Consider the following 27,911-nt stretch of genomic DNA (forward strand, 5'->3'; position numbering starts at 1 on the left):
GGCGAAGCGCATCCTTCTTCCGTAGCCATGCATCAACTGATCCTTCCTCGGAACTTTCTTGGCACTTGGTACCAGCGTTCCTGTTACCGCCAACTTGTCAAACTTCCCCAACTACGGCCCCTTAACATCCACCATCGTGTCCCTGGAAGGCCGTGATTGCCACCACGCTGTGACGCCGATATTTAATCCTTGATTATTTCGTCGGCAGTTTGTCCGCCGGTGTATCGCTGGCCGCGGTCTTATAAAGTTACTCGCCGCGGCTAAATTAAAGACGCCGCGCGGTTTAATACCGTCTAGACGTTTCATTTTGAGCTCGGCTTAGGATGCTGGGTTATTAAGACGTTTCCATTTCGGATTAGTTTTGCCAGAGGAGCAGTGACAAGTCAATTACGGAGTCGCCGAGTGAGAGTGGCAACTCAAAGATGACCATTAGTTTTACATTACCGTGACACTTTTCAGACTACTTTCCAACGTGGGGTTCTGCAAATGACACGAGATCTTCATGTCCTGGGATTTTTTATGATTTATGGTCTTTTGGCGAAATTTGATATTGAGGACATAATTGGCAATGTGTTACGAAGACTAGTCCCTTAGATAATGAGAGTTTCAGAGACAAATATTCAAGTGTCAATATTCAATTTTTAAAGCATAAGGTTTATAGATTGAAGAAGGTTGTTGATTAAAATCACATGAATCCTACTTCTGTAACTTAATAAAACTAGATCAACTTAACTAGGTTACCTAGATCAACCACAAGCAAGCAAATTAATATGCTCATTCTGTGTCGTAACTAATACATACTAATGTGGTGTGTAAATAGGGATGGTATGAAACCTGCTGCTCAGTGATGTCAGGAAATAGAGAGAGAACTTTTTCGAATGGGATAGAGATTACCTCACCAACCATTGCTTGTTAGAAATCCTCATCTCATTCGAAAAGTTCACTCTCTACCTCATGACATCACCGTACAGCAAGTTTCGTACCATCCCGAGGTCCAAAAGTTCCCATAGGACAATTAGGACTAGGGTAGGCACATGCCAAGACAAAGTGGTTGCTAGTGACGTTATAGAGAACAAGGTTAGGGGTATCTAAGTGGCGCAATGGTGATATCGTAAGCAATGAGGTTTTACTGAGATGCGATTATTGCTAGTTGAAAACTTTGATGTAACCACATACCATGTAGTGCCTCCATCCTTCTACTCTAAAACAGGATTTATCAACCTTTTTTTAGCTTAAGACTCTTTTCTGAACATCGGTCATCTCTATGACTTTTCTCCCCCTTTCTTTTTCCTTACTCCTTTTTTCCTATCCCCATCTTCTTTTTCTTCTCGTGGCCCCGAAAATTCGGTTTAGGGATCACTAGGAGACCATAGAGCTGTTGTTGAGAAACCCTGCTCTACGATATCACTGTTAGCTATTTTGTAATAGCTAATTTAATATGGAAGGAGTCCATTACCACTCGAAAACCCTGAATTCGAACTTTGTTACAATTCGTTTTCTTTTTCATCCTGGATCTCACACCAGTCATTCATATTAAAGAAACCAGTCCACGCATCAAAATAGATCCCATAGAAACGCAGACGAGACGACGAACGACTACATCAACTAGCTCGCCAATAAAGCACCCTAAATTCAAAGGAAACGTTTAGCCTGCCGTATTCTCGAAGCAGTGTAATCAAGGGGGCACTGTTAAAAGAGTCTGTTCGTCGAGATAGAGACACCTGACCGTGAAGTCGTGCAGCTCCTCCTCGCTGGCGGAATTTGTGGCTGCGGGATGCAAATGTATGTAAAGTGTACACTGCATACCGAAACTTCGAGGAGCGATTGTGCTCTTGGTGAGCTATTAAACACCTTCCTGGCGATTGGTGCTTCTCTCTCTAATAACTGGCCGGCCATCCAGGGCTTGCCAGAGGCCCATTTACCAGTCGCTGCGCACGGCAGTACGCGTGCGGCGAGGGTATGGTTCAAGCCTAGTCGTAGGCCTCCTTGAATTTCTTCTTTATCGATCGCAACGATCTCCCACGACACACGGCCGAGGCGTGAGAATGGGAGGAGAAGGTGGAAATTAGAATCCGCTCATTCCCCTTTATCGATGGATCGGTCTAGAATTTTTGCCATCCCGTGTCATCACAGCGACTGTTTGCATAATTCGACGATCAGGGATAGCTGGATGGACGCGGGCGATGAATTCGTGAGCGCGTCAAGATTACATTTGCATGAGGCTAGTGTTGTTCTTCCCTCGGGCTGAGCTTGCTGAATGCGCGCGAGTAAACAAGTTACTGCAATGTTTCTGCGGTTAATTAAATATCTTTCGTGGCAATGTCGCGGACACAAATACGTCATTAACTTTCGAACGAAACTACTGAAATTCGATTAGCCGACGGACACAGGTGAAATGCGCCGCGGAGTATGACTTCCGGCGTGCGGTATGGTAGCACACGCGTATAAACGTAAAGCTAAAGCTTATCGCGAATAACTCTCGTTAAATTCCTTGTTTATTGCAGTGACTTTGCTTAGCCGCTGTGCACTGCGAAATTACCTGCCCCCGCTTACCTTTGTCTTCGATTAATCGCTAGAAATGTATGCTAACCGGGGACACGGATTTCGGAATTAGGGAATAATTTGATTGCAGAGTTGCGAATTAAATTATTGGCGGATTAATTTGCAAGATTTATGTGAATAAGCAAATTTTCGGGAGGAAACTGAGGAAATTGGGGAAAAGTAGGTATAATTAAACAGAGATGGATGAGTTGTTATTTAGATAGAAGTTTCATATTTGTATATGCTAGAGCTAGAATTAATATTACGTAGCTAATCCAAAGTCACTTAACATTATTTGTTTTCTATTGGTCGTGATTTATTTAATAAGGAGAGTTGCCCAAGTGTGATGCTCTTTTTTTAATAAGTATTGATATTTTTTAAAAATTCTACTAGCTTATAATATATACATATAATAATTTAAATATTGAATATTTTTACATTTAAAAACTTAGATACTTCAAATTTTTTCATTGTAAAATTTTCAAATCTTCTCTCTGAAAGTGGAGACAGATAAGTAAAACAGGCCTATGTAAAATCTGACACAAATACACAAACCTTAGAAATTAGTTGAACGCTGAATTTCTGCTTCAAGTATTATGAAAATGTATCGTCAAGAAATATACATATAAAACATTTTAACATAGAAAATGAAATTTGTAATTTCATTAATTATTATTTCAACTTACAATTGGAAGCTTTATCTCTTTATTTATATATCTCTTGACAAATTATTAATTTAATTGCGCAACGATCTCTCATGAATCCCAAAAATATCGAATTTCAAACTTTTCCAAAATTATATACCTACTGATAATATTCGTAATATCTGCAGAATGCTTCAATACGCATCAGTGAAATTAATCACACAAATGATTGATGGTGACAATCATAATGGATGCACAGTTGCAACTGAATTTGGTAATAAAGAATTATGGGTCTAAATTGCTGCCAAAAATATTCGAGCTAGAATTGATAACTGCGTCGAATGAAAATTGATGTCCATTTGCAAAATCATCGCTAACTCTTCTTCATACTTCCAATTTGCTTAAATGGAATATGAGGGGCAAAATAGTATATTGTATATGCAGTGCGCATTGTTTGCAAAATATCTTTTATTCAACATTTCATTATTCCCATTACTATTTTCTCTGCATTATTTTCCATTCAACAAAAATTCCCATATTTTCCCTATTTTACGTATTCTATACTGTTCAACATATGAATAACTTTTGACCCCTTATTTCTGGTACACTCTATAATTAAGTCCTCGTTCCCAACTTCATCGGTGTACCCATTGGTAACCTCAAAATTTAGTCAAAACCACGACGCAATATGCAGTTCCTACTATTATCATTGAATATCCAAAATGAACCAATTTTCTTTATGTAGCGACCAGGAATTTTCATATAATGAGCTAACTCATCCTCTCTAATTAGCAAACTAAACAGTCATGTTACCACACGTCGTTGACCCAACCGACCGTACTTTTCTCTGACAAAGCAGTAACGCGCAAGTTCATTACATTCATAACACGGACGAGTATTCCAGAAGAGAATTCGGGGCAAAATTGTCCACGACAGAAATCGCAATCTCGCGAGCAGCGTTGAAATTGCTCGGGGACTGTGTTCCGCGCAATCTACGCGCGTGGGAAGAGATCGCTGCGAAAAAAGTGACTGCACGAAAGGAGAACAACAAACACGTTGTCGACTCGGACATGCGTGAAATAATAAATTTCGAACGATTGTTTTCCCGTATCAATAAATATACTATCTGCGGATACGACGGTTTTTGCTTCCCCTGCACCCACTGAACCTGGTCGGCACTGAATATAGCCAGTGCGTGAAATGAATTGTGCCACCGCTGTTTGATATTCTCTTCTGTGATCTGCGATGGCCTGTTGCAATTGCTTTACGCTTGACAGTTATGGAATAGGTGGACACCTCCGAAGAATATTTACTCTTCAGTGGACAGTTGAGCGGATTAGTTGGTTTAGGTATGAAATTTGAGTACTGCAGCAATTGAGTGCTGCAGATGTACTTTAAATGTTGTTTAGGATTCACTGATGACTTTATAATAATGAGACTATGTTGTATTAAACTAATTCATTCTGTGCTGTGTATTAGGATTTATTTAATCGGTAATTGTATTAACCTAAGTCAGACCTAATTTAGACCTAGCACAGACCCAACATAGACCTAACCCAGACTTAAACCAGAACTAGATGTCAAATACAGTTCTCACTATTGAGGCTTTCGAGATAAGCCGTTTCTTTTTGGAATTATTTTCCCAACGTTTCACCAGCATTGGAGCTAGCTTCGTCAGGGGGTCAAGAGACACACTGATACTGGTGTGTGCCTTATGGTATTCTATTATTATACCAGAGTGTATTCATGTTCCGGATCACTGCTCGCCAATCAGAAAGTATTTTAATTGGTTAGCTGACCAATGTGTGTGGTCAGCATAGACCAGTATCCGTGTGTCTCTTTTGCCCCCTGATGAAGCTAGCTGCAATGCTGGCGAAACGTTGGGAAAATAATTCCAAAAGGACACGGTTTACTCCCAAAAGCCTCAGCAGTGAGAACTGTATGATGTTGGGCAGTGAAATCCTCAAATCTCTGATTAGATGTTAAATATGCAATATTGATGGACCCCAGTAACCTTATTCTGAATGGGTAAAGCCACAAATAAATTCAGTATCAATATATTAAACCAGACCTATCTCAGAATTAGCACAGATCAAGCAGAGGCCTACCCCAGACCTGGTTCAAACCTCGTTCAAACCTAACCTAGACCTTACTCAAATTGATATGACGACTAGGCAAACTTGGCGGATCCGAATAACCTCATTCTGGATGAGTAGAGCCAAAAAGAAGTTCAGTCAAGTAAATGTTTCAGTACCTGGAGACTAAAGTATATATCTCAGTGAGTAAATAACCTAAAAGTGCATGTCCCGATACTTGAATTGCATTCCAGAAGCTGAATATTCTATTTTATGATACATTTTTATTTTGTAGATATTATTTTTTATTAGGTACTTAGGAATTTAAGCTCAATATTAAATAAAATTAAATACAATTAGCGTTAGTAAAATTAGCATTAAGTAACCACGAATTTTCATTTAACGATTTGGATTCTCATTCGGTATCATTCGTGATCATTTGGTCGTTGAAATATATCTTTATCTAGTCGTAATTATAGAAGCATAGAATTTGATAAATTTATAACAATATATGTCTAAGGACATCAGTCTAATCAGGATAACAAGTTTTGTAAACGTGCGTTATAGTTGAGGCGGCTCTTGCAACTCTCGGAGACCTTTTCCTGTGTAGAATTCGTTATACGGCTCCTTTACCTTCTGAACACGTCTTTTGAAACTCACAGGAGGAACGAGGTATCGAGTTTCTTAGAGGGGACTAGTTGCAAGAGTGGCCGTTTTCATGACAAACAGGGATTTGGTCAATGAAAGCTTTTGAATATCATCGCTGAAATGGCCTGCTCGCTGAGTAGCGAAGCTGCATTAAATAGTGATTGGCTCTATACGAATCGTATACTCTGGAGGCTGTCCCAAATATCTGGCAATGTGTAGGGTAAATAGAGTTGAAGCGAACTCATTGTGTTTAAGTACTGCAACAATTCTGGACATATTGAAAATGTTAGAAATATTTGATTTTAGTTGCAGAAATGTCTAAATTAAAAATTTTTTAAATTCTAAAGTCTTAAATTGTCGAATTTCGAAATCATTAAATCTTCAGAATTTTCAAATTTCAGATCTTATTTTCAAATATCCAAAATTGAAATTTTCAAATTTCTGCGCATTAGAATTTTGAAGTATTTCAATATTCAGGCACATAAGTTTTCAGATTTTCAAACTTACAACATTTCTAAATTTCAAATTGTTTTATTTTGAAATTCTCAAAATTTACAAATTTAATATTTCCAAATTTTTTTGGTTTCAAATATTCAATTTTTTAACTATTGCAAGAAGTTATTCCAGGAAAATATCATATTATATCAGAGTAATTATAAAACAGACTTACGTCATTTTTTCTAGCTTTAATAAATCTGTCTTTGGATAGGCTAGGTTTTTTAAATCTCAGTATACTCTGTACCTTGAATTCTATTACGACAATTTTAAACTAATGCATATTTTTATGCTATTAATATCTATCTATCTTCTTAAGTAAGAAAAGCACGGAAATACAAATAATATTTATTTGTCACACTTGTAACTTGGCAGTGGAGAAAATCGGGTAGCCATTAATGGCAACACATATGACAGCAATATACAACTTCAACACATGATACTTCGGCAAACAAGATGCAAATGAATTCCTCGCAGAATATGAATTTATCGGTTGCCATGGCTGACTTTTGAAAACGCGATGTGTCAATTAATAAAATACCGAAGAAAGTAGAAGCCGCTTGGCTTAGCACACGGTAAAATTTAATTTTAGCGAGGGAGCTTTGATCGGCATATGCCTGCTAATTTTTAATATTATACCATGCCTGTCTAACGACAACATCGCATTTTTCATGTGAAATATCGAATTCGCTGTGTTTCGGAATAATTTTAACTGAACGTACCTTGTCCGAGAAATTTCTTTGAGACTATTACAAAAGTTCCAGACTATCGTTCAATTAATTATAACCTTTACGTGCTTCTAATTTTTAATTACTTTCGGTGTCAGTGTAACTTTTAACGCTTAAATGTGTCCTGTTTGTTCCTTATTTTTAAAATTTTCTTTTATGTAATGTTCATTTTTGGAGAGTGTTAATTATAAAGTATAAGAAAATTGTTGTTACGAGCTCTTTGCTACTTTTACTATTTATTGGTAATATTTTTTTATTTTGAATGAACCTTGCTTTTATGCAAGGTAAAAGAGATTATTACAGCTGAGAGTAATTTGCGAGTTTATAGCAAAAGTGATAGTTATTATAATAGTTATGAACTCATTACTATACAAATTTATCACTCTTAAAAATTATTTATAGTAAACAACTTTTACATTTTCAGTCTTTGACTCAGGCTCCACAATTAAAATTAAGCTACTGGTATATTCCTTGACTTTATGCGATCTTATGCCTTTAGGTTATGTTCATTATCCACTAATATATTGTATCTAACCTCAAATTACTAATTAACAAATTTCTTAAACTGAAACTACACCGTAAATTACCGTACTGATTTTCCTATCAGTACAATATAGACTCATAATTAACAAACGAGTTTATATGGAGAAATATATCTCTGAAGTCAACTGCTATTTATAATAAGTCGCTTTGTTCTTAAGTAAGCAGAATTGTTAGGTCATACGTAGTTTTAAGTTATACGTTGAAACTTGTAAGAAGCTTAAACAAATGGATAGGTACAAACAAAATTTGTAAGAAACTAGAGGTCCACACTGGATGCACCCTAATGCATCTCTAGTCAAGAATTAGGCCACAGTCCAACAAAGTCCAGTTGGTTTGCCCTACAACAGCACATTAGATTAGAAAGCCGAAATTTGCAAGTCCCATCAATTCCAAGTAACAATCCAAGCGTCTGAAAGCATGCTGATCCCGTTGCAGCTGGTCCCCATCGGTGCGGCAATGGCTTGGGACGCGGGGTAGCTCGAGCGGATTCGCGATCAGTTGAGCGATTCGAGATTTTACGATCGGATTCCCGCGCGCGGGGCTGTCTAGCGAGCCCCCATCCGTCGATAGCCGAACCAGCATGCTACCACAGCGTGCCAGGGTAGAATATTTGCGAATGTACAGCGGGGCATCGGTAGATCGGGTCCGTGCTGGCTAGATAGCCATCTATCCGAGCGAACGATGTCCGCGCTCGAGCGTGGCGGTACGTGTGTACACGAGGGAGGCGGCTTGATACCATTGCAATGTGGTCATTGTTTCAGTACCACCGGATATCCTGGACTACCCAACTAGCACGGATATGGTAGTACGGGAAGGGAGCAACGTGACATTACGCTGCGCTGCGACCGGTACCCCGGAGCCAACAGTCACGTGGCGTCGTGAAGCAGGAGGCACAATCACCCTGTCGAACTGGCACGAGGGTACGTATCCTCTGAATGACTTGGAACACCTCTGCCAGACCTTGGTTCTCACCATCTCGCCACCCCACACCGGTCCCACTTTGCTAAGACAGCAGCCAGCTAGAGGACCTGTCCCCTTCTTCCTACTTTTATCTCCTCAGTTCTCCTTTCTCCGTTCGCATTGCTACCCTTCACTCGATCTCGCTTCGTTCCACATATATTGCCACTTCGCTCGTACGGAGCAGCATACCTTTCCTCGGTTCTTCCGCTGGCGAATAAAGGCGTGACAGACGGGCCGGTTGTTCGTTGCTTCTCTGATTGCACGCGATCTTTATTGCGATACTGGTCATGTGAATTGAGTTTTGTCAATTGGTCGAGGCTGAAAACTGGGAGTGATTAGGGTGATCGATATCATTTAGGCGGCTGACTCAGGATATGTGATTTTATATCCTGTAGCTAGTTCTTTCGAGTTGAGGGGGGTGCACGTGTAGGGAGAGTCTAACTTATGTCAGGAAACTGGAAATGAACCAGCATACAGTATAAGGTTCCTGGAAAGGATATCATTAATTTTCAATTTATCCATGAGAATATGTTCCTACATTACTCACAACCTCAGTGTACCTTGGTCTGATAGGTACCCGTTATTTTCTGATGTATTATGTCACGTTTTGGCAACTTGTCAGTTCGCTTCTCACAGAAATCTCATAATCATGATGAAAGCATACTTCGAATGCATCTTACATACTGCTTGCACTTAGAAACATTTCTCTATCCAGGAATCTCTCCTATAGAAACAAGTGAAAATATAAGGTTGCAACCGGAGAATATGGAACGTGACTTATAAAACTGTTATTGTATCGTTTGGTATTTATGATTCTACTTTATAGGTGGATTTAGAATTCTTTTGTAACTAAGGTTAATAGAACCAGTGAATGTATAGTCCTGTAAATAGAATTCAGCGGATGAAGAGCTTTGCTTTAGTACAATGCAAGTTCTGACTATAACTATGTGCGCTCCGCTTTACTGGAACTTAATATAAGTTCTAGAACTCGGGGGACATCATTTTAGAGGAGTGTGATGCACTAATTAGGAGCAGAATTCTATTTGAACGAATCTCAGTATTAGAGTACCCAGTTCCAGTAAAATTGAATAGGATACTCACAGCCTTAGGCTAATATAAGAGGCAAAGCTCTAGTTCCTTGTGTAACCCAAGTGGAGCCACTTCAATGTCCTTTCATGAATACATGAGGAAGTGTCCTAGAACTCACTTGAGCTATCTAACTTTATTTGATTTAACCATATTTCGCACATGTCCTTACCTAAAGTACTCAAAGAAGGAATGAATAACCTAACCAAGAGTGATCTCTAATGAACTGGTAGGAGCAATTGACACTGGATCTACCCTGTCAGCCCTTTAGGTAACAAGCTAACTACTTCTGCAGGTTGGCAGATCTTCCCATAGAAGTGTTAATCTCCTTTAGAAAGTCCATGTACCAATTAAGCTTCGTTACAAAGATCCCCAATTACTGCTTAGGTACTTGAATTGTATAAACGAACCGCCGTTGCCATTGACCCAAGCTGCACTAGGAAGGAAGTTGTTTCTGTTCGAGTATTCGAAAATCGATATCCTCCTGGCATAGATACGTAGCGTTATCTGCTAGGCTGCATGGAATCGACACGAGGAACGTTTCTATTTTTGAATCGTCAAAGTGCTGCTCATTTTCTCCGTCTTTTTGCCCCTTAATTGCCATTCCTGTCCCTTGTTTAAGTCATTCCACTAACCCTCTTTCGCCTTTCTCCCGATGCACCATTTACCTGATCTTCCTTCACAGCCCTGGCGACTATTCACCCCGTTTCCTGACTAATTGCAGGCGGAAGTGTGGGGGGTGGGGGCAAATTATACTGTGTGTAGGTGCGTAAAGGACAGGATTAGGCTAACCCCTTCTCACGTCTCCGCCTTTCTCTCCCTTTGCCCCTTATCATGCAGCTCAGTTCGTCTTACCCTTTTCAGACTCTGGTTCAGCGTTGGGTCTTTGAATTCAATTGAACTACTAACGCATGTAAATGAATTCTGATATTGTAGAAATCTTATAATGAGATATTCTAAGCAATTGTCTCCGAAGTGCAAGGATTTTGGGGAGGAAGTTTCCTATTGTTAAACGTTCTTAAATACTGTGAGCTTAAATCTAGGTCCTTGTTCCCGAAGTCATAAAAGCTACCTAGGTGTAGTGGAGGTACTGATAATGGTGGAACTTCTGAAACTTTCGAATACCTTCAAGATTCTAAAAGTTCTATAGGTTGCGAAACTCTGGAAGCTTGGGTATATTTTGACACTGTTCGGAAAATCAAAAATTGTGAATGTCTTTTGAGGATTCTGGTGATGATGCAACTTCTGGAGGGCTTCAATACCTCGAAGATTCTCCTAGGTTCGAAAACTAGAACACTCTCTGAACTTTATATTTGAACATTTTTCAAACACCTGGAAATGTTAAAGGTTTTCATTAAGCTTTTGAATTTAAAACATATGCAGCCTCCATGCTTCCTCGAATTATTGATATATTACCATATTTTCTACAATAAATTGACAGTCTAAAATCTCAAAGCCAAAAGTAACCATTAAATAATTGTATGCTAATTTGACATAATCTTCAATTTAGGTAATTCTAAAACTTAAACCCATTTCGTGATATCTGAATACCAAACGTAAATTAAAACTTTTTTTAACCTCAATCTACCTAAAAAAGGTACTTACATATTGACAGTAACGTCAATACCTAAAATAAGTCACCATTAAGCATACTTGATATTGAAGTTCATTTTAAAATGCAAATGAAACTATTCGATTAATCTAACACAATTAAAAACATGTTCCAAGTGTCGAAATCAGAGTTATCAACATCCAAAGTGTTTAAACTGGCGTCATTGCAATTACCATCAGTGGTATTAAAGTTTATGCTAAAATATTTTCATCCGACAAGTTGGCATGCACTACTCGCCGACGTCAGACGAAACGAGTTTTCGTTGCGACTGGGAGATAAGAATGAATTTCCAGTGATTTATTCGCCGGTTGAATCTTTTAAGGAATTGTTTTAAGCATTTATCGTTACTTGTCCTCTGTTCGACGTTTTCTCGTGAAAACGTCTGATCGTGATTCCATTAGGCGATAAATAAAGTGAAAATAAATTATTTCCCTACAGTACTCAGAGTGTCTGTTCTCCATTTCCCCGTCTCTTTTGTCGTGGCACAGACGACGTATGAGATATCGATGAAAAGGAAAACCAATCAGATCTTTGCTGTTCAGATGGTCTTGGTTGCAGAGACGATGCCTTCCTAATTGCCTAAGGTCGAGAAACACGTAGAATGAATCTCGCTGGGTTGAACGCCCCTTTCAACAAGTGTTTAAAGTGGTATACTCATTGCGTTCGGAGCTTGAGAAAATTTCAATGAAGTATAAGAAATTGAGACAAATAAAAACTTTGGAAATTAAAAGACTTGAAAATAAAATTTGCAAATTAAAATATTTAAATGTTTAAATGTATCCTTCTTTTGAACTTTTAAAAAATTCAAACTACATAGATAAGTACTCAAATATCATAATATTTTAGGTTTCCAATATTTAAAATTGAATTCTTAAGTGTCAAAATATTCAAATTTTGAAATAACTGAAACTTAAAATTTTTTTAGCTTTCAACTGTCCAAATTCATAAATATTCAAGGATCTATATTGTCATATTTTGAAATATTCAAATAAAAATATTGAAGACAAAACTTTCAAATATTGAAATTAAAAAAAAAAAATTCCAAACACTTAAACTATGAAATTTTCAATTTGACGGTTTCTTAAAACTCTTTATTTTTTCAATCTCTGGATTTGAATAAGCAGAACAGAATCGCCTTTTCCTCGAATTGTTCCCAGAAAACGAACCTACATTTGCTACGAATCTGCATTTTTCTCTGACCCACAGCAAGTTCCTTCAAATGCAACTAAGTACCTATTAGCAGCTCGAAATAATTGCAAAGATCAAGACCATTGAATCACTGAAAACTATACTTATCGATTGAACTCGGCTGTCGAAGTAGCGTTGGCGAAGTGTATACACAGTGACGAAATGTAATGAAATACCCATAATTAATTTGCATTGTTGACGAAACATCGCGAGCGTTTGGTAAAATATAAAACTCGCCAGTCATGTTGGTTCAATACTTGTCGCTCCGTCACGCTGGTTATACAAAAATTCTGTTTAAAAAATAGCCTTTGGACACTGTTTGTTCCAACGTCCATTGAATTTGTCGGTGCTCTTTTTAAGACTGAATTACGATCCAATAATCGAGAAACGATTTTCCAGGAATGAGTAACGAATGTTAAGTTAAAAGGCTTGAGACGAATATCGGGAGACTGATTTTATGGTTCATGGTCATCGCTAGCGGTTTAATTCCAATTACTTCAGATTCAAGTGAAATGTGAGCGAACGAGGGTTTCCTTAGCCAATGTATCATATATTTTTACGGAGATTTTCTAGCTCGAGGTAGACCCGATGCGAAAGGTCGTAATCGCGGAGGAAGTTTCCCCATAAAAACTTTCGAATTATTTCTTTTAATTTACCGACTACTTTCCCGCGAAATTTTGATTTTGAACAGGTGAACTCCTTTTTGGGGTCTTCTCGTTTGCAACTTTTGCACTGAAACTTCCGAGCTATTGCACCCTTTATGGCTTTCGAATGCCGTACTTTTGAACAGTATTATGGACCCTTTAATTTATATTGCCCTAGTTCGTTTTGTCCTATAATGCATCTTTATACTTTTGAAAAAGAAACTGCACTTGCAAAGAACGATTAGTAGTTGCAGTTGACGAAAAAGTTACTTTAATATTATTTACGATGATACAGTTGTGAAATTTGATCACAGTTTTAATGAATTTGCAACATTTTATAATATTTCAGAGTTTTCAAAATTTAATGAATGTTTAAAATAACTACTTAAATATAAGGTTAATGTTAAAAATTGAATAGCAAGTTAGATAAGAACAATAATAAAATGATATATAAACCAAACATTCTTCAACGAAAATGTTGCCAAGATTACCAAAAAAATATATGAACATATTTTATTAAATATTTGAATAATTGAGTAAACTCGTTTTTTATTAAAAGTAATATTCAGAATTATTTGCACTAGTGTCAAATGCGTAGACTCGTTCAAGTATTGAGTTGTACAGTATTGCCATATACCGGGACAAAATATCTTTCAGTGACGTCATAGAATAGAAAAGTAGAGTATTGGCTGCGATGGTAGCTCTATGACGTCACTGGAAGACATTTTGTCCCGGTACATGTCAATACTGGTTTATATTTAATTTATAGGTATCTGAATAACCATAAACAGTAATAATATTTTCTATAACAATAATGTTAACAAAGAAAGGACATCTACATGAGTGTACTCCTTTATACTGCCTAAACAAAATGAAGTGGCTGTATAAGGCCATGGAAGTATCCCCCACCACAACCACTGTTCTATAGTTCATTCCACTAGAAACTGTCTCTCTGTAAGATTTCGAATACTTTACTATATAGCAACATTCCCTTATCGACGATTACATTATTTACATCCCCTTTTAACGTAATTGAACCCCCTCACCACCCTTCCTATTTTCACCGCCAGCGCTGAACAGCTCATATTTAGTAAATCGTTCTCTGACTCGTAGCGGTTCGAACATTTTACAGCTGTTGCAAATATGCTCATATTTAAACATCCAGCGAACCTCAAGCCCTCGTAAGCGGCGTTATTACTGCTGGCTATAGGGTTATGTAGGCTATATTGGTTATGTAAACAGCTGGAAAACTTTTTAGCAATTCGCGTATTTAACATATTCACGACAACGGGGACGCATGCCTTGCGCACTGTAATTTATGTAAATCTAATAACGACTCGATTGTAGTTTGTCAACTTCGTTCCTGGTTATTTATCTGCATTCAAATTCATGCATACCGACGTGCTCGGAAGTCGTCGGTAGGATATAAAAATATTGCTTCCGTGTTGGTGTAAGATAATAAATGGTTAACGAATTCGATTTTTTAATTCACGATTATTGCTGGAAGTTTTAAATTAACTATTTATTCAATGTGAGTTACTTTAAAGTGAACCATGTACACTTTATTTTTTTAGAGCCTCTACTTTCCTTAATGATCCTGATAGCTTTGATGATCCTAGGCTTCTATAGCTTTTAAATTGAGAATCCTTTGGACCTTAAAAAAAAGTTCAAAATATAGGGAAACAGTTTAACAATTTTTTATCGATACCATTTTAAACTTCGACCAAAGTGAGCGAATGAAACCAACATTTTTCTCTCCATATTTTTCCCTTCTGTTGCAGTGGCGAGTATCCAAGGTCCAGAACTGGAAATAACACGTGTTACGCGTCTTCACATGGGACCATATCTATGTATAGCGTCAAACGGAGTGCCGCCAACAGTCAGCAAGAGAATCGTCCTCATTGTTCACTGTAGGTATTTCGAATGCAAATTGAGCTCAGGTTTTAGGTATAGTTAAGAATAGACGAATTTAAACCCCAACCGTGTCATAAACTGAGAATATCACTCAATGTCAATTATGAAAGATGTTTCTGCCGAATATAACATTATTAATCATTTATGCGAGCGGTTTATGACAACGCAGTTGAAAACCATCTGCTCTCTACTGTTCTTAAATTTGCTGTAAACGTTAATAGTGACATACAGTGATGGACAGAAGAAAATTTTAAAGGTAAGTGGAACGAAAGGACACCGAAATTTTACCAAAGTTATGGAATAGCCAAGTCTTGCAGAGTAAGGGGATGTTTCAGAGTAAATCATTCTTACCAACATGACATCAAATATCTGTTATAGATAGGGTTGCCATGTTAATTCCCTCCTTGTGTGTAGTGGAGAAAATTGGGAAGTAGGTGTAGAAATAATGGATGTCCTATTGTTATAGGCCTAGGCCCTAGACTCTAGACTAAAGCCAGACTTTAGGAACACCATACAATAGAATACCCTTTATTTCTTCCCTCACCTTTCAATTTCCATTACTATACCCCTAGCAGAAACTTATATCACAACCCTGGTTACAGAACTGCGTAATTCAAACTGGCCAAATAACCAAAGCCAAAGTAACAATACTTGCGATATCTCTGACACTCCCAACACTGACACCGAGTTTACCAATCCTACCATGTTACCACTGATATTACTCTTCAGCGGTTGTCCCATTATCGCTCTAGGCCTTATGTGAAAATGGAGTGAGCCTCCACGTCAAGCCATGAGCTACGAATGAAGGAAATGGAATAAACGCATTAGCCAAGTGTAGTTACTGGGCAGTATCGCAGCTCTGACCTACTACTAAAGTTACTCGTACTCATATCTATAAATATCAGCTTCAATGTTTCTTCTGCTACTGTAAATATTGATTACTGAAAGTGAAAGATGAGATGAACCAGTGAGATTGAAAGCAGAGGTGAAAATAGGAGAACAGACTTGTCAATAAGACTACATAGCTGACCCTGTCTTTGACGTGAAAATAGTTAGGTTAGGTCAGATAGGATGATTGAGTAACTACTTTCAATGTGTAGGATAAAATCATATCGGCGAAATGTCTCTTCAGAGGTGATGATGCCATAGTATGCATCAGTCTGAGCACAAGAGATGCCAGGTGAGTAGAACTTTCTGGCGTTACTATGAAATAGGAGTAGTAGCAGTGGGGTAGTGTGAGGACACAATACGATTGGACAGCGTCATACCCTCACTCCTATTCCTATGTAGTGACGTCAACAAATTTTGCTCATTTGGCATCCCTGATCAGCAGGAATCATTTAGAAGCCTAGTTTCGAGCACAGGATTGATTTAAGATGTCCTTCATACCGACATGAGAGTGTTAAGTGATTAGTTTATATCTTTTTCAACGCTAGGTATCCTATATCCTGATCTTAGAGAAACATAGTATACATGTATATCTTTTAAGTAGTAGTTCTAGCTTGGAACGTGATCCACCCTTTGTAGGATTAACATCAGTAATCATAACAGAAAGTATTGCTGCTGTTCAAAGTTCAGCGCAATAGAATTATCATAATATATAAACTTCGAATACACTCTATAGAATATACACTAGGTATAAGCCCTTAGAAGTTGGGTGATGCCTTTATAGGTGACTTTCCTTTGCACGTTTCCCAACATAGGAATTGATGATCCTGGGATCCCCAGCTAGTTCGCCAACGTCGAGTCTGTGCAGACAACTCGCAGCACTCCATGAATGTAATAACTCGGCAAGCTTAATGGGGATAAAAGAGCATTGGATGAAGCTCAGTTACTATAGACTCTACTGACTTTGAATACATGCACGTGTTAAAACATTCTCTTTTTGTTGAACTTGATAGATTGACGAAGGATACCTTCCAAGTACTTATTACAAAATAGGGTTGGGTTAAAGGAACTTTTCTCCTGAACACTGTTTATTTAGAAGCTCAAATCCAGGTCTAAGACATTTGGATACTCTACTGTACAATAGTAGCTATATGATAGGAAAACTGCCAAACTTTAGAACAGTCCAGAAGTATCTTCTTGAGAATATTCTTGCACACGTGGTCTTTTCTTCGTTCTTTTCCTCCCAGTTTTAAAGCTGTATCTTCTGTTACCTAGCATCAACTACAGTAATTATTAGCTAAAGACACTTAGTTTCACTTGGAGCCTAACTACCAAGTTGTTAGCTACATACAACAATTCCTATATTGTCAATTGCTCAAGAACCGACTATGTCTAGTACAACTTAATATCTATGAACTAGAAAGGGAGCCCTTAACTCTATTCTATAGGAGGAAACAGTCCTATTGCCTCATTACATCACTTCAATCCTCTGTTGTCAGTTAGTATCCATCCCCAAAAAGGTAATCAGATAGAGACTTTATCAACCCAAGGTGATGAGACAGTTTTATGAGTGGTGAGTGAGATCATTACACATGCATGTTCGAAAACAGAACTTGAAGTCTAGGGTTGTGGTCGTAGATCTCTCCCAAAGGCATACCATAATGATGCCACTTGGGACGTCGTGAATGGCAGATTCAGAAGGCCATTGTTTTCCAGTCTGAAGCGGCGACTTAAACATTTTTCGCCGGCAGTGAAGGTCTGCCGTGAATCGAACTGTCGACTTTGTGACACATTGATTAAAATAAGGGTCCTCAAAATATGGACTTTGCGAGGAAATTATATTGAATGGCAGTTCGTTTATGCGAATTACTATTTTTCTTCTATTGTTAAACATCACACAGAATTATTTTGATATCTAACACCCCTTAAAATCGTTTCAAGAATTAAAATTTCAGTTTTAATAATAAAATATTTCTGAAATTACTGTACTACGCATATATGTAATGTAAGGTGCAAGTAATTTTGAATGAAGAACTGAGAAAGGTGTCTAGATAATAATAAGTGATACTTAGGTTGTCGATAAATGAACTCAGGTGTATTATGATCTATATCATAGATTACTATTAAATTAAAATTTACTTGTACTAACCAACTTTGCAATCTCTCTTGAATTTGATTTTGGTTAGGTTCTGTCTTTCAGTCAATCTTGACTATTTTATAATCAACTTATCTTTCTAGATTTATCACCTCACCTCGACTTGGAAGTCAGAGTCAATTCTAAAAACATTGTTCCGCGTATAATATCAAAAGTTAAATTATGAATAAATTTAGTCTATCCTTTATGTACTGTGTTGGCATAATAAACGTTGTATTGAGTGGAGCTGCTCTACTATGCATGTGTAGGGAAAACTCTTGCTTAACCTTTGAGGATAAAATTTTTATTTAGGTTCATGAATAAATTTATCAATTCGCAAGTGTCTGGGTAAGCGATCATCACGTGCAAGTACAACTACACATGTATGCTAGTGCTTACGTAGCCTTTCAGTGTCATAACAGAGCGTTTCAGTTGTTATGTGCATAATATATCAATTTATGTCTGCATTTATAATTTCACAACTAAAAGTCCTCCTACACTTTTCCAAAAATTCCAGTATTACGATTCTTTTCAATAATACATTTTTATGGAAAGAGTTTATCAGCATATTCAAATCAGCACGAATTTTAGCAGCAACTGAGAACTAGTGGTATATATTATTAACACTCAAATAATGTTGCAAGTTTTGGATGCAAAAATGAAAATTCTCTAATATTTTGCAATTTGCTTCAGTTGCTTAGGTATTAAACTATTTTTTAGTCTAATGCGAGTTTTAGATACAAATAAAATAATAATAAGAGTGAAATAAGAATTGTGAAATTTGTGCTAACCAGTGTTACTGCTAATAATATTAGGATTTCGTTTTTCCAGTTCAGCCGATGGTTTGGATTGAAAACCAGTTAGTTGGCGCTTACGAGGGTCAAACGCTTCTATTGGAATGTCACACCGAGGCTTATCCAAGACCGATTACTTACTGGACGAAGCCATCGAATGAAACCATTGCAAATGGTGAGTGTAAATCGATCCTATCCTCTCTAAAAGAATTTTCATTCCGTTATACAATTTCATTTATTTCATTACACATATAATACAGGGAAAATACAAGTATCAGTAACATATTTTGTAAAAAGAACAAGGACTTTTCAAATTTTTCACGAATGTGTGAAATTGGTCAATTGAAAAGTAATATTTTAATAGAAAACCCAAATTTATTTTTTAAATGAAATTTCATTAAATTTTGAACTTCTGTATATCAGTCAAAGAAAATTCTATACTTTTACCAATTTCTAAACATTTTTTAAAATTCTTTTTTCTCTGACAAATGACACTTCAACAAGTTAGACCTCAGTAACTTAGACAAGCAGTACAAAATAATTGGTTACCTTAGTCAACTATTTTGGATATAAAAAATATATTTTTGTACAATATTACTATTTTGGATACAAAAAATCCTATCTCAGTTAACTATTTTAGGTACAAAAAAATATTTTTGGACGACATTACTATAAACTTATTAAAAATCAATGTATAAGTGATCAAATAGCAAAGAAATTCTGTTGCTTCCAATGAAATCACTAGCCAAGTACTTTTCACCAAACAAACTAATATGTTACCATTACTGTGATTATTCTCACCTGGAAATAACTTTACTCAAATAATATTCAGGAACAACGCTATGCCTACATGTTATACTATAATACCACCACAGTCTCCACTAATTGTTTCACCCTGACGCTGTTGTTTCGCATGAAACCATACCCTAGATCCTTCGTGACAAGTGTTAAAGGGCGGACTAAAGAGCACGCGGGTGGAAGATTAAGCCGCGTGCGTGTCGCCGTACCTGGTGCCCCCTTAATTGATAACACGGCCCTCCCCCACAGAAAATTAATGATAAAGCTTAATTTTCTTTCTGAACATGAATTATTAGAGGCCTTAGCCGCGGCGAAGAGTGCGGAAACATTTATTTCTGAATTAATTGATACGTCGGGGCCGATCCCCCTAAGCTGCGGAAAAGTTTCCCCGTGGCGTGACAGGAACTCGTTAAACTTTACAGATTGAACGTGAACGAAACAAACAACGAGAAAGATGCGAATGAAAATAGGAAAGTGTTAAAAAGCGATGCAAGAGGGCGAGGAATTGGTCCGTCTGTTGGTCGATTACAGTGGAATTTCCTGCTTCCTCTGACGTTTGGAAATAGCGCGGCAATTGTATATAGGGTGTCTCAAGAATTTAAGGCCAAGGCACACATGTTGTACCTAACGAGTGATCTTTGATTATAGATCGTAACTTTGATGAATTATAATATATATCTTCTGCTACCTTAGATGTTTGGAAATAGCGGTGCAAGTGTGTACAGGGTGTCTAGAGAATTTGAGGTTAAGGTATTTGTGTTGACGTGTAGAATAGAGAATGATCTTTAATTTCAGATAAAAGCTTTGATGAATTATAATTTGTAGAATTTCCTGCTTTCTCTGGTGTTTGGAAATAGTGATGTGATTGTATATAGGATGTCTCAAGAATTTAGGGCCAAGGCACATGAGTTGATGTAAAGAGTTATCTTTCATTTTAGATCAAAACTTTGGCGAATTCTAATATGTGGAGTTTCTTGCTTCCTCAGGAGTTTGGAAATAGCGCTGCAATTGTATATAGGGTGTCTCAAGAATTTAAGGCCAAGGCACACATGTTGTACGTAACGAGTGATCTTTGATTATAGATCGTAACTTTGATGAATTATAATATATATCTTCTGCTACCTTAGCTGTTTGGAAATAGCGGTGCAAGTGTGTACAGGGTATCTAGAGAATTTGAGGTTAAGGTATTTGTGTTGACGTGTAGAATAGAGAATGATCTTTAATTTCAGATAAAAAAGCTTTGATGAATTATAATTTATAGAGTATCCTGCTTTCTCAGGTGTTTGGAAATAGTGATGTGATTGTATATAGGATGTCTCAAGAATTTAGGGCCAAGGCACATGAGTTGATGTAAAGAGCCATCTTTCATTTCAGATTAAAACTTTGACGAATTGTAATATGTGGAGTTTCTTGCTTCCTCAGGAGTTTGGAAATAGCGCGGCAATTGTATATAGGGTGTCTCAAGAATTTAAGGCCAAGGCACACATGTTGTACCTAACGAGTGATCTTTGATTATAGATCGTAACTTTGATGAATTATAATATATATCTTCTGCTACCTTAGCTGTTTGGAAATAGCGGTGCAAGTGTGTACAGGGTGTCTAGAGAATTTGAGGTTAAGGTATATGTGTTGACGTGTAGAATAGAGAATGATCTTTAATTTCAGATAAAAAAGCTTTGATGAATTATAATTTATAGAGTATCCTGTTTTCTCGGGTGTTTGGAAATAGTGATGTGATTGTATATAAGGTGTCTCAAGAATTTAGGGCCAAGGCACATGAGTTGATGTAAAGAGTCATCTTTCATTTCAGATCAAAACTTTGACGAAATGTAATATGTGGAGTTTCTTGCTTCCTCAGGAGTTTGGAAATAGCAATGCAATTGTATACAGGGTGCCTCAAGAATTTGTAGTCAAGACATATGTGTTGATGAAGAATGATCTTTGATTCTAAATTCTTTGCAACTGTATATATACGGGGTAACACAAAAATTTATAGCTCTTTTTAAACACTATGTAAATATAATTAGCAAACGAAGGCTCAAACACAATTTCATTATTCTTGAGTTTCGTCTTATTTTGTTGTCTACAATCACCCTTAACATTTTCCATCGCCTGTAATTAAAAGTCCCATATAGGGTGTCTCAGAAAATGAGATCTACAGTATATCAGACAATGAAATCTACAATATATATGTATATATATGTTTCTATTTATTTAATTCTCTTAAATATTCTCTATACACTCTCGAAACAAGGACACCCATTCGTCCTCCACTATTTAAACAAGCTAGCAAAGTAATTATCAAAAAACAAGTTGAACAAGGCTACAGATGCTGATAAGTCATGGATGAATTCCTCCAGTGCTCACACTTTCGGTATTATAGCCTCGAATAAAACACCATGGTGCAACCAACATGGCTGCCACCTGTACTCTCAGCGAGAATAACACTTGTGCGAATAACTATGGCCATTGGTGCATCCACTGTGCACAGTTTCATAACGCTTAAGCGAGCTGGCACAGAAACAGTAAGTTTACTGTCAGCGAGTTTCTTGTTATTTGAAACTGACATGGCTCTGTCGCTGTTCTTCCCTGAGAATAAAACAGATTAGCCCTTTAACGAGCGGCAAATGCAATTACATAGTAACCAAATTAGAGACGTAACACGTGCGTGTGTGCGTGACGAAGCGCTTCATTAAATTGTATTTCCTTGTAATCTTAGTCTTGTGAATACTAAGTCAGAAAGGGAAATGAAACGAAATGAAACACTGTTTTTATAGGAATATGATTTTCTTCGGTCTCATTGATGAAGAATCACAGCTATTGGAACGCAACAGTGGTTCTCAGTGGGTGGTACATTAATATCACGTTGAAGAACTTATCATCTTTGATGCACACTGTAAACTGTACCATGATTAGATAATTGTTTATACACGAGTATACTTAGGAAAAAGGGCCAAAATTTTGAGTTTTGTATCCATTTGGTATTTCAGTGAATTTTCTAGGGAAAAAGTAGCTTTTAAAAGTTTCCTAAGTTTCTTTGTATAAGCACTGAATCAAGTAATGAAAATAAAACGTGGTTTTTGTTAGAATATGATTATCTTCTATTTATCCGCGAAATGTAATAATTATTAAAATGCAATAGTGGTTCTCATTGGGTAGTATATCAATATTATGTTGAAAAACTGATCATCTTTGGTGTAAACTATGCTTAGAGAATTACTGTTTAAATAAGTATATGATAATATTTACATAGGATAGTCTTTTTAAATACTACGTTCACTTTTTGAAAGCCTTACGAGTTAATCTACAATATTGTCAGGTTAATTTCATAAATTTCGCTAAATTTTTTAGGGGAAAGTAATTGAAAGAGAAATAAAACAATTATTCGTCAAATTATATTTTGTATATTATTATATAAAACAGTATATTTTTATGTCTTATTGTTAAAATGCAACAGTTATTAGAATATAGCAGTAGTTCTCAATGGATGCTGTTCATATTGGAGGATTCTGCTATCTACGACTCAAATTATACCACAATCCAAATTTTTTTCATTATACAAAAGCAACTAGAAAAACCATTTACAGCTTATTTCATCATGGTACTTATTTAAATTTCTTTCTAAAAGTAAAATTATCTTCTCTTCCTTATACAGAGTATTATGAACGAACGCTTCAGTATTTAAGAAAATTCTCCTAAATTGGAAATATAAACTATTGATATTTTCTGGTATTTTTATTGTAGACAACAACTACAAGGTAGAAGCAATTCCAAGTGGGTACGAGATAACCATGAGGCTCACCATAAAGTCCGTACGATCCCAGGACTTTGGATCGTTTAGGTGTATTGCGACAAACTCACTGGGCGAAACTGATGGGAAAATCAAGGTTTACAGTAAGTAAAATTGACATGCAAGTTAGTATGATTAAATGTGTGTGTTTGTTCTAATTCTTCCTAAAGTTAAATATATATGTGTCCATCAGTAAAATAGGAAGTCTTGATAAGATAATTAAATCACTCATTCTTCGCTAATATAGCTGAATATTTTATACCACTGTTTTTCTGTCAATAAGTAATTAGTATAATTGACATTACTTTTTATATCGATCAATATTTTACTCTATTTTAAGTAATCGAATGCTGGTTATCAATCTTCACTATATTATAGCGTTCAGCGAAATATAATAATTACTATCATTTATTGCCTTCCTCTGATATCATGGACATTCTGAAAATTGAAATTAATGTTTTCCAAACAGACCAGTGAATTAATAACCTCAACTGAAATTGCAATTTAATTAAAGTTACTTTCCCCCACGTACGTGCACAGAAATTTACGTAAAAACCTCCAACGTGGACTAATCAATGTAACTACCGACATTTCGCATGAAAAATACACTTTGTTTCAAAAGGTACATCCGAACCAAATGTTCCGCTGTGCAATTAAACGGATTTATATTCGCAATGATTTATTCAGAAGTCATAATTGCACAGGAATTCCGTGATCAGGACAACTTTTCTACTTAACAGTCGTTCAAATCCTCTCGTTATCGTAACTTCTGTTAATTACACGGTTTTATAGCTACTCGATAATATTGAATCGAGGGGAGGCCCCACTCGAATTTTGTTGGACTATCAGGTCATTTAGCTCGGCCTTTCCCGAGCCACTCTGTTGCAGTCAATTAATTCAACTTAATAAATGCTGCTCTACTTTGCCCATTGTGCCAAGTCAAAGACGGGCTTCCTCGCTGTGGAAACGTCTCGCAAAGTTAAACCGTTCGAAAAAGAATTCGCTTGCTCGACTTCCCTGCAATTGATATTGGGTACCTCGTCAGCTACAAATTGTTTAATATCGTTCGCTATTCAGCAAGTATTTCGTGTCATTGTTCTTTTTCATTAGCCACGAAATTGATTTTTATCGGCGAGTACAATAGACCCTTTCATGAACTGCTTAAGGTTGTTTACTTCAGTGCTTATGAAAGAAATTTTTTATTCTCTGCATTCCTTGGTATTTCCTTATAACTGCAGTAATATTGTAAAAAATATATTATGAGGAACAATAAATAAATATTTGTAAAATGTCAAAACAGAAATGGTAGGAAAATATTCTTAAGAATAGATGGAAAATAATTCTTGCTGAAGAAAATTGTTGCAATAAAGTAGTTACATTTATTTATAATAAAGAATAAGAGGATACTACTCAAAGCTTCCTTTTTACATATACAATAGGTACATTAAAACTGCTGAGAGATTCTTTCGAGCCTGTCATAGTTACAAATATAACAATAATATAAATAAAAAAAACTATTTATAATATATTTAAGACATTTTTAGTAAGACTCCACCGTTACTGAAATTTTTTCTTAATTGCATCAGCAATCACTGTTCTATGCGTAACTATCTTTTTATCAAATTTAAGCTAAATTATAATTAATTGCATTGCAAAATATTCTATAATGGATCATCATTTTAAGTTTGAGAGCAATTCAAGAGGAACATTTTCTGTATCAGCCCCATAGGTCGATGCTTTTGGGGAACGTCAGAAGCGTAACATACTTGCACCTGCGGGAATCATTATTAAAATTAACGTTATTAAATTAGCGTTCATAATATGAAATTACAGTAGCTTCCTGGCAGTCGTTAACTTTTCATGAATTCAGCGCAGCTATTTTAATTACAAAACGATTAACTCTTATCACGGTGCAGCGATTGTGCGAGATTTATCGCGCCTTTATTTATTTCTCACAAGGAACATCGAATCATTTTTCTTTGATGTACATTTGTACACTTTGCTCTTGGTTACACAACTTGATTGTACCCCGCCAGATTAACAAAATTATGTACTTTCGCCGCTAATCACATGGCAAACATTTTTTTTCGTTCGCTACAAACGTTTGAGTTTCTTTGAAAGAGCTGAAGAAGTTTGGAGCGTCAAAGAAAGAGGCGCTTTACAGCGTCGCTTCTCGTTAACTAACGACTTTAGTAGCGTAATTTGTTCTGGAAAGGAGAGCCGGCTGAAAGAGCGCTTCTTTAACCTGGAAGAAATTTCAGACAGCTTTAGGAGGAAATACTGGGTGATATCGCGTCAAATTTTCTACACAAACGTTACGCTGCGCCGCCGCAGAGACCTGTCAATACGAATAGAACCACTTGGACCGTTCTGAATATCGATTTGGACGTGCATTAATTCAAATGGAAAGGAATTAAACGAAAAACGCATAATCGATCGCTGGAACGTTTCTAGTTTCGACATTCTTCAGTTCTGAGCTTTTATGCCCTTTACACATTTTTCTGTGGCCGTTCACGAAAAATTATCGATACTCATTTTTCTGAATTATATAATTATCCATAGTACAGCTTACTTGCTGAAACAATGACGTAATTTACAAAATTCCTATTTTTGAGTTATTACTTTAAAAAAAGTTCTTGCGTTAAATGAAGGTACCTTCTGATTTTCAAGAAAATGAGGGTTTTTTTATTGTGTCATTATTTTAGAAATTGAGTAATATATATGTCCATTTTTAGGATTTCAATTAAGAGAACTGAAATAGATAATATAACAGCAAAATGTGAAGGATTTACATAGGGTAGGTGAAAGGACTTTCGATCGACTTAAATAAATATATTAAATAAATATACCAAATATAAATATAAAACATAAATATACCAAATATAAATATAAAACGTAAATATACCAAATATAAAACATAAATATATCAAATTGAGTACTATTATTGTTATTTATTGATAGTAAACAGAAAGTCAATAGGAAGTAAATATAAAAAGCATAATTATAGCCTGACTATAAAAGAATATTTATACTAGAAATGGTAAAAACTGTATACAATATTTTATAATATATTATGGGCCACTTCTTTACTTCTTTACTTCTTTATAAATAAATGTGCAGTTGTTCACGTAGTCAGTATACTCTTCAAAATTTAAATTCGTTGAAGATCCAGAAATTGTCCCTTACCCCTTGTATTTGAAAAAACCTTAGACAGCAATATACTGGTAAATTTATTCTATTTATTCCCTAACTCATAGTTCCAACCTCTCGAAAGTTGCCCCACTAATTTATTGACAGTTTGACAGACATCCCTAATCCAATCCTTCATGTCATCGAGTTTGGTGAATTCTTTCGCTTAACACTCACTTATTTCATTCTTTCACATGCAATCACACAAAATATCCCTAAAAATGTCCCTAAAAAACCCTTGAAAAGCTAAAAACTCTATGATAATTAGAGACAAAGCATAAAATAGCAAATCTGTAAGGTGTAATTAACGATAATAAAACAGAGCCCTGGAAAATCGGACGTTAATACAAAGAACGTTCAAAAAGTGTCTTACATATTATCAGAATAGAGTTTATTAATCTCTTAGTCTGTTCATCTGACCATAAAACAAAGTGAAGGCAAGGTACAAACAACTCAATTTATTTACTTTCTTACTTGATCTTAGTCTTAAAAAACAAGTATTCCTCCAGCCATAATTTCTTCCAAGCATAATTATACTAGGTTAAGTCTTGTCTCGATATAAGCTCGCGACCTGGAATCAATTAAAAGCTTAGGGGATGTAAGAAATTTGTCTCTGAGATCAATTATCACGCCAATGACTTAACTTCGAACTTTTGAAGGCAAGGACCATGTGACCTGGAAGAACAGTCCCAAGGAAGCTTGAGTCTACCTCCAAACTTCTATTTACACATCACTGCAAAGAACTTTTTGAACGTCTCTCATATGCTGCATACTTCAATATTTCCTTCCGTTTCATAAGCTGCCATTAATTCCCCGAGCAGACCATACGTGAATTAAAAAAAGAGTCCAATCAGTCTCAAACTGAAGCCAGCCCAAACTAGGCAAAGACTTTAGAAATGTCCCGCTATACATGCACAGCGCACAATTCGCGCGTCAGTTGGCCTCTTGTGCGCGGTTTTCGAGGTATACAATTGCACCGCGAGCCGTTCATCCGCCAGCTTGCTCCCGATTCCACGTAATAATTAATCGGCCGCTTGATTAGAGTATCGACGGGCGAAGGAGCAGGGGAAACGCGCGCAATGAAATCAAGGAAAAAGTTCGGTGGATTTAACGATCGGTGAACGGGGCGAGAAGCAGGGGCCCATTCGGGTTGGGGCACTTAATTATCGATAATTGTAAATCAAGTGCGCGACAACCCATGCACAAGCGTCAACGCGAGTTCCTCGAGTAATTGGCCCTA

General features: G+C 36.5%; 1 protein-coding gene and 1 non-coding gene across 2 annotated transcripts in view; both read left to right on the forward strand.

The window, feature by feature from the left end:
* LOC143181575 (neurotrimin) overlaps positions 1-27,911 on the forward strand; it is a 164,694-nt gene that overhangs the window by 129,749 nt on the left and 7,034 nt on the right. Inside the window, exons 4-7 of the mRNA XM_076382074.1 lie at positions 8,436-8,594; positions 14,946-15,074; positions 18,932-19,069; positions 23,437-23,586. Of these exons, the coding sequence (XP_076238189.1) occupies positions 8,436-8,594; positions 14,946-15,074; positions 18,932-19,069; positions 23,437-23,586 (576 nt within the window). The remainder of the gene's footprint in view (positions 1-8,435; positions 8,595-14,945; positions 15,075-18,931; positions 19,070-23,436; positions 23,587-27,911) is intronic.
* On the forward strand, positions 1,087-1,238 carry LOC143181998 (U4 spliceosomal RNA). The gene has a single exon (XR_013002379.1). It is a non-coding gene; the product is annotated as a U4 spliceosomal RNA (small nuclear RNA).

Source organism: Calliopsis andreniformis, chromosome 7, assembly GCF_051401765.1.
Source record: "Calliopsis andreniformis isolate RMS-2024a chromosome 7, iyCalAndr_principal, whole genome shotgun sequence".
NCBI classification, from domain to species: domain Eukaryota; kingdom Metazoa; phylum Arthropoda; class Insecta; order Hymenoptera; family Andrenidae; genus Calliopsis; species Calliopsis andreniformis.